General features: G+C 35.8%; 1 protein-coding gene across 1 annotated transcript; it reads right to left on the bottom strand.

The window, feature by feature from the left end:
* Positions 1–9,025: 9,025 nt before the first annotated feature.
* On the bottom strand, positions 9,026–10,841 carry LOC140810369 (uncharacterized). The gene is made up of 2 exons (XM_073168239.1): positions 10,364–10,841; positions 9,026–10,218 (listed from the first exon to the last, which is right to left on the bottom strand). Exons 1-2 carry the CDS (start codon positions 10,839–10,841, stop codon positions 9,026–9,028), a joined length of 1,671 nt encoding a protein of 556 aa, XP_073024340.1.
* Positions 10,842–10,878: the final 37 nt, after the last annotated feature.

The raw sequence follows: 10,878 nt of genomic DNA, 5'->3' as shown, positions 1-10,878 counted from the left end.
GAATTTCAAATTTATGGGATATTTGTTCATACGGCCTTTTTTGGGTGAAATAAAAACAAAAGATAATTAGTTGTGTTCAACCTAAGTTATCAATGAATAAATATTAAAACTTTTATCGAGTAAGAAATCTAAAAGCTTGATATGAGAATTCTAGAACTCTCTGGGTTATAAATGAAGTTGATTTATTAAAGTTAGTCTAATACTACCATGGGATAACTTATTAAGTTTTATACGCTAGTATTAATTAAGCATTAGGGATACGTAAGTATGCGACATTCGTTCCAATGAGGAAAGCCCAAGGGTCTTAGACCTCAATTATATTGTAATTGGAAAGGAAATAGTTTAAGCATGTAATTGGTACTGGAATGGTTTTATTATTTAGGTAGAAGATCATTGTTGTACATTTTGGGTTTTATGGATTAACGTTACTCGAATCTAAGATTTGCAACAATTTTATAATTGAGATGTATTTGTAAATAGTTAAGTTACGAAAGTTTGGTGCCGTAAGATAAAGATTCGATGCAAGGATTTTAGGCTAATATTATTATGGGGTTGAGATAAAGTTTAAATGTATTATCGAGGATAGGAATCGATCAGTAAATTTTGGTGCTAATGCTTCTTAAGGTGAACTGCATAAATACAAGTGTAATAGGTTGATGAACATTATGGGTATTATATAATAAAAGTAAACTGTGTTAAGTTTGGATATCCATTTCTAGTATGAGGAATTGCGAGAAAGTCAGAAATTTGAGGACATAGAAAAATAGAACTAAGTCACCATATGTCGTTTTAAGTTAGGATTCGCAGACGAGGATTTTGGTAGGCAAATTTAATTAGGATTGAGGAGACGTAAGGACGGTTTAACACTTATTTTATCAGAGTAGCGCAACGGAAGCGTAGATTATTGGGATACTAGGATTAAGAGTCTAAACTTTTTGTTTTTCAAGGATAAGCGAATTTCGAGGACGAAATTCAATTTAAGGGGGGGAGATTGTAACGTCCCGAAAATTTGAAAGTCCACGAGAACCACATGCATGCAACTTATTAAATTTTTTTAGTATTTGATTAAATTATTTTAAAACATTAAATGTATGTTTACTTCGTTAATTTGTATTTTTAATTCATGATTTTTTTAAAAGTTCATGCGTTAAAGATTTTTAAGTTGCATTTTGCGCTCGAACGAGGAATGGAGGCCGGAGAATTTTCAGAAAAATTATTTTATTACACGATTTATTTTTATAAATTAAGTTAAAGCATTTTTAAGTGTATTTGTAAAAAATGGGAATTTTTGGGTACTTTTATCGGCAAGATTTTATTTTTATAGGGTACGCAAATTCTATCGAATCAGTGGACTTTTTAAGGGTTCGGCTAATATTTTCAAAATCTTTCCAATTCGAAATATTTTTCGGGAGTGGGTTTGGGCTTAATGGGCCTACTTTGGGTTTATAGGGCTTATTTATCTTTTTAATCTTTAATTAAACAATTTAGGCCCATTAACAAATATTTTATCTATATAATTAGCCCTTAAACACACTTTAACCTAAATCCTATAATCCCACCAGCCGACACCCCTCATTTTCAGAACCATTCCCCTCGGTTTTCACAGCAGGAAATTCAAGAAGGCTTCGGCTACCATTTTCATGCAAAGAGAAATTCCTCCGGCCATCGTCCTTCGATATCCTCGCGTATATACATCATCAAGGCACGCTTGCATCTTTGTTCCTTTCATCATTCATGCCAATATTATGTTAAAGTTTGTGTAAATGCATGGAAACCCTTCGATCTATCATGTGTGCACGTTTTAGTTGAAAGATTTTCATAAATCCTTGCACTTTTGACTCACTACTCACGTTTTATTTATGCTGCGCAAGGGCCTGCGATTTTGGTTGATTAAGGGCTGTATATGGTGTCAAGGGAGGTCTTGGGGGTTTCGTTGGTTGCTGGTTTGTGCAGGAGAAGGGCCGAGAGTGGTGTGCCTTTGGGATTGGCTCCTCTTGAGCATTTGCGAAAGGGGTTGAGATGTGGTGTGCATGGGAGTATAGCTGTGAGTCTTATGGGTCCAGTATGGTCTAGTAAGGTGCTAGGAGTGAGCCATGGGTGTGTGGTTTAGGGAGAAGCTCGATTATGGGAAGGATAGCGCAATCGTGATGCTTGCTTGGCAAGATCCTATCATCTTTGGGAGATGGGTGTGCAGCAGATTATTCCTTAGATTGGCTTGGTTTAGGAGGTTCTTTAGGGCCTTAAGGATGAGTTTAAAGGCTGTCATGTGGTGGTAGGAGAGTGGACCGAAGGATTTAAAGGGTGGAGCCATGTGTTAAATGTATGAGGGTGCAAGTGTGAGTGGCCGAGAATTTAATTCCTTTGCTGGTTTTTTCAGCCACGGTCCAGGGTCATTTTCTAAAGTTTAGGGGTCTGGTTTTTGAGGTTTTAGGGCCTTTTAAATGTATAATAAGTGTGGTAAAAAGTTGGGAATAATTTGGTTAAGTTTCGAGTCGATTCGGGTTAAAACTGGGACCCCGGTCCAAGTTTTAAAACAAATCGGTTAAGTTATAAAATAGACTCGAGTTTCCGTCTATGAATGCTTTTAAAAAAATGTTTTGGGATATTTTAAGGAGTTTGGTAAGCTTCGGGTCAATTTTAGAAGTCCAGGATTGAAACGATAATTTTTGGGTTTCCAAGGGCAAAATAGTCATTTTGCACCCGGGGTGAGATTTTGGTTCTGGCAGCGCCCTGAGCACAAATTTATGATATTTTAAATGTTCATGCATCACGATATATAGATTTTATAAAGATATACGCTGCTTGCTTGAATTTAAGAAAAATTGCATTGATGCATAATTTTTATAAGTGATGAAAATGATAATGTTTTGAATGACGGAAATTAGTTGTGGCTATCGAATTATATGTAAATGTTTAAGATGTATATGTAAATGATGATGATGATGATGATGATGATGATGATGAGGCCTAGGCACAGTGGATAGGTAATCCTGTCACTGATGTCCGACAGCCGCCCGGTACCGCGGTTCTATGTATGATGGATCCATCGTAAATGATGATGTACGATAGTCACCTCTAATGAACTGAATTCACCAAAGGAAATGATAAATGATAAACGATGAATGATAAACGATAAATGATGAATGATAATGATGATTAACGATAAGCTGTTTTGACACGCACGATTTAATAAGACATGTTTACATTACGTTTTTAAAGTTCATGAAAGATATGTATATGATGATATGAGATGACATGCTTTGACACGACATGATGTTAATGTTTTGAAGTTCATGAAAGGTATGTTGAATATGGTATTTTTCACTGCTGTGTGCTATGTATATGTATTTGCTATTAACGGTGCAGGTGTGTTGAGTCTTTAGACTCACTAGGCGTGTGTGATGCAGGTGAGCTTAATGATGAGGAGACGGGAGGCGCTGAACTCTGAGTAGGCAGACCTGGTGCGGTGACACGACCCGAGGACCACACGTTTTCCGCATTATGATTTATGAGATTGAAAGGAGATAAACTTTTTACACGTTGATGATTTTAAGATTTTATTTGTTTATGGCTATTTTAAACTGCACGATTTTACTGTCAAATTTTAAGATCGTTTTTAAATGTTATATTTTCTGTAGAGCGCATGCATGCGAAGTGTTTAAATGATATCTTGAAAATGCAAGCTAAAAAAAAAAAAAAAAAAAATTATTTCCGCGCTTTTAAAATTAGCAGACGTTTCACGTCATCAACGGATTTTTGAGTGTATTACACGCAAAAGCACGCCTTAATCTTCCTTTGCTCATCCATCATATCATATTATTGTTGGGTTTATTGCATGCATGAAAAACTTGAAGATATTTTCAGAAGTTTCGGATATTACATGCACACATGAGAAGCTTAGGATTTTTTTTTATGCAAATTCATGTTTTATCGTGTGAAGGGGCTGCCATGGTCTTAGGCTATAAACTGACAACGTCTAATCATGAATTAAAGTCCTAACGTATTCCCCATACTCATTAAGTCGAAGGGAAATAAGCAGAACAGGTTGGCACCGAGAGTTTCTGTCATAAACATCGGGTCCCTTGTGGTTGGGTGCTGGAGGGTCATGGCTTGGGATAGGGCTCTGGCTAGGGATGGGTTTGAGTCAGGGTTCGAGCCTGGTAGCTTGGGAAGAGTCCTTGTTGTCAAGGACACTCACCCGAGAAGGTGTAATAGCGCGCACAGGGGCAGTGCTTGTGCAGGGCTTAAGGTATTGGTCTGAGCACTTCGGGCTGGGCCAGGGAGTGACCTTAGGGTCCTAGGTAAGTGCTTGTAGGTTGGTTCGGGGCTGGGTCGTTAGTAGGGGCAGGAGAGCTTGAACAAGTGTCCTTGTCCTACAAGGATTTCTCGACCAACTTAGGGTGAGTGAGCGAGGCCTTCGTTATCCGTTTGGGGGAGGTTTTCGTGAGTTTTCTAGGTCCAGTAGGGTACTCCAGCATGGTGAGCAGGTCCTGGTTCATTATGGTCCGAGGGTAACTCGATGAAATTAAGAGATGGCTCGGGGTCTAAGTTTAGGGGTCAAATAGGGTTTTTAAAAGAAGAAAAAATTGGAAAACGGCTCACGGGGGTCGAGTCGTGGTCCATAAGGGCTAAGATAATATAAAAAGACTAAATTTAGGAATTTTATATTAAAGTTTGGTATTTTTCGGGATTAAAATACTGTTAAAACAATCAAGAAAAGATAATTGAAAAGGTCTAAGTTTTAAGCCAAATAAAATTACGAAAAAATTCAGGTAAGCTTAAATAATTATTTGGGACATGTTAGAGTCATGAAATCAAGAAAAATTCGAAAGCTTAAAACGTCGAGTCCAGGGGTAAAACGGTCTTTTTACACCGGGAAATTAGTATAGGTCATGGCAGTGCCCGAAATTCCGTTTTTATGAAAATATGATCATTTTTATGTGTTTATGAATGTTCATGATTAATTTATGATTTTAGTTGTCTAAATGATTTTTATGATTCAAGAAGACATTTAAATACATGTTACATGCTTGGTTTCAAAAATGAAAAATGTAAATATTACTCATGATTTTTCTAAAGTGATGTGAATGAAAAATGTTGAAGGATGTGAAGTGATTGTGACTAATTCGTTAATTTTGGCGACGTCGTGAGGGTTATGGTCCCAGTGGGAGCCCGATGATCGTGTTTCCAGCATTACGAATATGTAGTAACGGTTTTGTGGTAACGGTAAGAATGAGAATATCGTGAGGAGAAAAGGCCCCAGAGGGAACCCAATTATGGGAAAAGGCCCACGAGGGAACCCCGACGAGCGTATTTCTATTCGATCATGATAGGCCAAGACCCAGTTGGCCGGTGAGAGTGTTGCTGGTGTCCCCCGCCGCCCAGTACTGAGGTTTCACATAGATGGATCCATCGATTTTCATGCCATGTCATGTCAGAAAAGTCAAAATTAACGATCTTAATTCAACAAAGGAAAAAGAAAATGTTCATGATTATGTTTATGGATTTATGTCATGTCATGTTGAGGAAAAAAGAAATTCATGTTTGCATGTTATGAAAATATTTATGTTTAAAGTTTTATGCATCGTGAAAACGTTTACGAAAATGTTTATGCATCTTCATGAAAATGATATTTTAAGTACAAGTATTTTTCACCGTTATATGTTGACTGTAGTACGTATTACTCGTTATAAAGATTATGGTGTGTTGAGTCTTTAGACTCACTAGGTGTGATAGATGCAGGGGTATTGAGGGATGGTGTGCTGTCGTTGACCACCAAATTAATTCCTACTCTTTTAAATAAAAACGAGTGTAATGGTGAGTAGGGTCGAATCCACAGGGAACAGTAGATTTATTTCTTTTGATAATAAAAATAAAAGAGGGGGGATTTTTTATGAAACTAAATTTATGAACGAAAAGAAAACAATAAATTTAAAGGACAATTAATCAACTAGAATAAAGTAAAGAATTTAATATGGGAAAGATCTGATTCAAGGGGATTCTACTATTTAATTATCTCACTGTTCATCGGCAAACAAATAATTTATTCAAATTGTTCCAAGCAATTAACCTTAGAATTATAGGGATAGCCGCTAAAATCCTTGTGTTTTCCTAATTTAATTGACCAAACCCAGCATCAGTCAAAACTTATCAATAATTAACTGGGCACGATAGCGTTCCTTATTAATTAAAAATAGCATTTTCGTTTTGTGAAAAAAGTTAATCCTAAAATCTAACAATCGAGATAGCTGCAATTGATATATCGAGTTTCGTCGATTTATTTAGATTAAATACATTATGATAGCACAATACATCTACTCTATGCTACTCGTGTACCACTCATTCATGACAATTACGGATCACTGAATTTATGGTTAACAGTAGAAAATCATACATCGAATTAAATTGTCAGATTAAACGATATACAAAATTCATATTATTAAATCATAAATCAACAAATACTTGGAATAAAAAGAATATTAAATCTAAGAACAAATGCCTCATAGTGATAAATTAAACAGTAAAAGATATCCCTTAAATCAGACTAATAAAATTAGCCAAGCATAGTTTGATCTACAATATCCATAAAAAATAAATAAGAAAACATAAAAAAAAATGCAAACTAAATTTTTTGGGAAAATCTGGAAGTCTTCTTCTTCAGCTTCGTACGTGAGGATGGAGTGATATGATTGGAGAGTTCTTTTGCAATTTTATTGTTTTATTCTTGTGCTGCGGCTCCCTTACGTAAGTGGTGGCTTTTTGGGTCTAAACAATTGCTAAAAGCCCACTAACTCTAATTAACCCTAATTCTTAAATATAAAATAATAGATAATATTTTATTTAGAATTTCCCTTCTTGCAATTTTTTTCGCAGCTGAAATATCGTCACAAGGCGTGGCCACGCCTTGTTCCAGGACTTCTTCTGGTTTGGTCATCCACTTTCAAACTTTATCTTAGAAACTTCAAATGTGATAAACATCATCTTTTTAACTCAAATTTGCTCCAAGATCGCGAAAGTTCCTCCTACAATAAAATTACACAAAAATGTATCAATTAAACATATCGGAGGTTGGAATAATGGGAAATATGAAAATAAAAATATTAACTATTACGAGCCTATCAAAATCTCCCACACCTAAACGATGCTTGTCCTCAAGCATAAAATAGTTCAACTCATTATCTCAATTTTTCGACCTCCTTCCGCTTCCTCTACTTATACAAAACATTTTTCATGCAACAAGACATTTTAATTTTAGAGCATCTCACAAAATAACATCGTGAACAATCACTGCAATCAGAATGTGTAGAAATTAAAATGCATGGGATTTAACAACTCCTCACAAGATTCGCTCATTCCGCTCATTGCTGTCTAAGATATTTGTCAACAAACTCTCATGTCAAAATGCAATGAAATTTTTTACCATAGGCTTGCAAATATATCACATCTTTCCACTAAATGAATGAATTAAAAATACACAAACAAAATGGCTATAAATGGTTGTAACGTGGCTAGGGGTAAGATAGGATAAAAGGGAAAAATGAGCTATGAAATTAGAGAAATCATATGCACCTTTCACAAAAACAATTGCATCCAAATAATAACATCTTCAACCTCATTATAACATCAAGAGCCCTCGTTTTTTTTTTTGCTATTTGTTTGCTCTTCTTTTCTTTTTCACTTCGTCTACTTCTCTTCTTTCTCTCTCTTTTTTTTTTGTTTTTGTTTTTTTTTTCAGTAGACGGTTACTATAAGGATTCGAGATTGACTACATTCCAACAATTCACACTATTTTGGATTGAGTGATGCTATTTGTGAAAAGTTTACATGATTCTCCAATTCAGGGTTCAAAACAGGGGGTTAACCAACAAAAAGGATTTGTCACGGCTTGTAATGTGGTTATTTTCATTCAAAGAAAAAGGCTGAGGCTCAAACTTGGTTAACTAGGGGACTATGAATCAGGGTAGGCTCAACGAACGGCTCAGATGATGCAAAAGAAAATGGTTTAAACCTATTGCCCTTATCGTTTTGTCTATGCACCTAATCCACCACAAAGTGTTGACAAAGACATGTATAACAATGCAAGTTCTAGAAAAATTAACAATGCAATGACAACACACAATCAAAAAAAATGGAACATGATATCTTGATTGCTCATAGGTTCAAAGCTCACCAAAGAAGAAATATAGCAAATGTGTTAAATCCCACACATTTGTCCTCTCTAACTATCATCAAGAGCAACTTATTCATAATGAAAAAGTGAGAATGCAAAAACATTTGCACGCAAAGAAAACATCATTTTTTATTTTCGCATCGGAGGCAATCAGAGTTCAGAAGAAAGAGATAACAAATGAACTAGGTGCTTGGAACTTACAACGTCACTATTTATTTTTTTAACCCAAAATGCAGAAAAATTAAATCAACATACTAAAAATCAAATAAAAAAAATCAAAAATCTCATAGTCAAGTCAAACTTCTCACACAAACTCCCACACCTAAACTTGGCATTGTCCTCAATGACAAAAAATGGATGCTCAACCAAAACGATAAAATAGTAGGAAAGGTTAGAGAACTCCCCTGAAAAATGTTGAGCATCGTCAAGAAACATCATCTACTGCGGCGGTGGAGAGGTGAGAGCGTGGCTGCTGTGGGAGAGAGAGAAAAAAATTAGGTTAAGAAATATTATTTTTTTAAAAAAAAATTCAGTAGAGGTGTTTCAACAAGGCGTGGCCACGCCTTGTGCGAAGACATCTGCTGTAAAAAATTTTTTTATTTTATTTTTTATTTTTTTTTAACAGTAGAGGTGTTTCAACAAGGCGTGGCCACGCCTTGTACAAAGACCTCTGCTGTAAAGTTTTTTTTTTAAAAAAAAATAACAGTAGATGTGTTTCAACAAGGCGTGCCCACGCCTTGTGCGAAGACCTCTACTGGAACAAAATAAAAATTAACAAGAACTAAAATTTGGGTTGCCTCCCAAAAGCGCAATTTTTTTAAGTCGTTATGCTCGACATTCATTCTTTCTTGTTGTTCATGGTGGTTCATAAATGGTCACTTTGTCCACTTTATTCCGCTTGAATATTTTCATAGCAAATTTCAGCAAATGCTTGTTTTCTTTGAATTTCTTGGAAATCTCTATCCCTTGGATATTTCCTCCTTTTTTTATGAGTACATGCTTGGGTCGATCTGGAGGAAGTTTTTGCGCAATTTTAGATATCTGCGAATCAGAGAGAGAAAATATAGTATTAGAATTTTCAACATGTCTTTCAATAATCTCCTCTAAATCATTCTTATCCACAAATTTTGAATTTTCTTGTGACAAGTGATTAGCGATATAAAGAGTATTAATAGTGCTTTCACTATGAGGATATTTCACGGTATCATAAATATTAAACTTTGCAATCTCACCATCAAATTCCATAGTAATGGTACCACTATTAACATTTATGACAGATTTTGAAGTTTTCAAAAATGGTCTTCCTAGCAAAATTTGACTGTTTAAATCATCATTTTCCATGTCAAGCACATAAAAGTCAGCAGGAAAAACCAAAATTTCAACTTTCACAAGAACATCTTCAATTACACCTCTAGGATATACAGTGGACCTATCAGCCAATTGAATCACAATGCCGGTTTCAGTCAGAGGTCCAAGTTCCAAATAATTATAAACAGAATCAGGCATGACATTGATAGAAGCACCTAAATCCAACATAGCCTTTTCAAGTCTAATATCGCCAATAGTACAAGGGATAGAAAACATACCTGGATCACTGCATTTGATAGGAATAGTTTTTTGAATAACAGCAAAAACATGTTCTCCTATCTTTTCCTTTTTACACCCCTTAAACTTATGTCTTTTTTTTGTAGTACACAATTCCTTTAAAATTTTAGCACAATGAGGTACTGGTTTAATAACATCTAATGAAGGAATATTTACCTCGCCTCTACAAAGAGTGTCATTCAACTCCTTAATACTTTCACATTTCCTGTTCAATGCAAGAGGGAATGGGGGAATAGTTTTATACTCAAATAGAGGAGAAAACTTACCTTTCGGAGCATCATCTTGATTGATTATTTTATCCTCAACCTTTATCTCATTCTCTTCCTTTTGCTTGATTGATGCTTGTACCCCAATTTCTTGAGCATCCAATTCTTTACAATTTCTCAAAGTAATTGTACTCACATTCTCTCTTGGAATCACCACTGTCTGAGAAGGTATATTACCTAAATTTTTTTGCTTCCAACTTGTGAATTGAAGTCGCCAACTGTTCCACTTGAGTGCTCAAATTCTGAATGCTAGCCCTCGTTTCCTGTTGAAATTTTTGAGTGTTCTCAGCTAAGGCCTTCACAATTTCATCTAGGGACATACCTGAGTTAGAGGCTTGCGCAGGTGATGGATATTTGTGAAAAATTTGTTGTGGATATCCTTGTTGACCTCCTTGATTCTTGTAGCTGAAATTTGGGCGATCTTTCCATCCTGGATTGTATCTATTAGAATACGGATCATACCGGTGTTGAGGCTGTCCAGGAAATCCACCGATTGCATTAACCTGCTGCGTTGGATCTTCCTGTAATGTAGGGCACGTGTCCGTCGAATGTCCAACCATCGCACATGTGCCACAAGCTTTGGCCTGTTGTACCTGCCCTACAACCAACTTTTCCAAAAGAGATGTCAAAGAATCTAACTTTTGATCGATAGGAGTAACACTTACCTCATTGACTTGGCGTGGAGGGTTATCTTGTCTAGTTCCAAACTGTTGTGCATTGGCGGCCATGTTGGATATTAGAGCTCGTGCCTCTTGAGGCGTTTTGTTTATCAATGCACCTCCACTTGCAGCATCAATCATGTTCCTATCAAAAAGTGAGAGACCCTCGTAGAAATAT

Source organism: Primulina eburnea, chromosome 13 (genome assembly GCF_022965805.1).
Source record: "Primulina eburnea isolate SZY01 chromosome 13, ASM2296580v1, whole genome shotgun sequence".
NCBI lineage: Eukaryota > Viridiplantae > Streptophyta > Magnoliopsida > Lamiales > Gesneriaceae > Primulina > Primulina eburnea.
The sequence above is the reverse complement of the archived record's forward strand: the minus strand, read 5'-3'. Positions and strand labels throughout refer to the sequence as shown.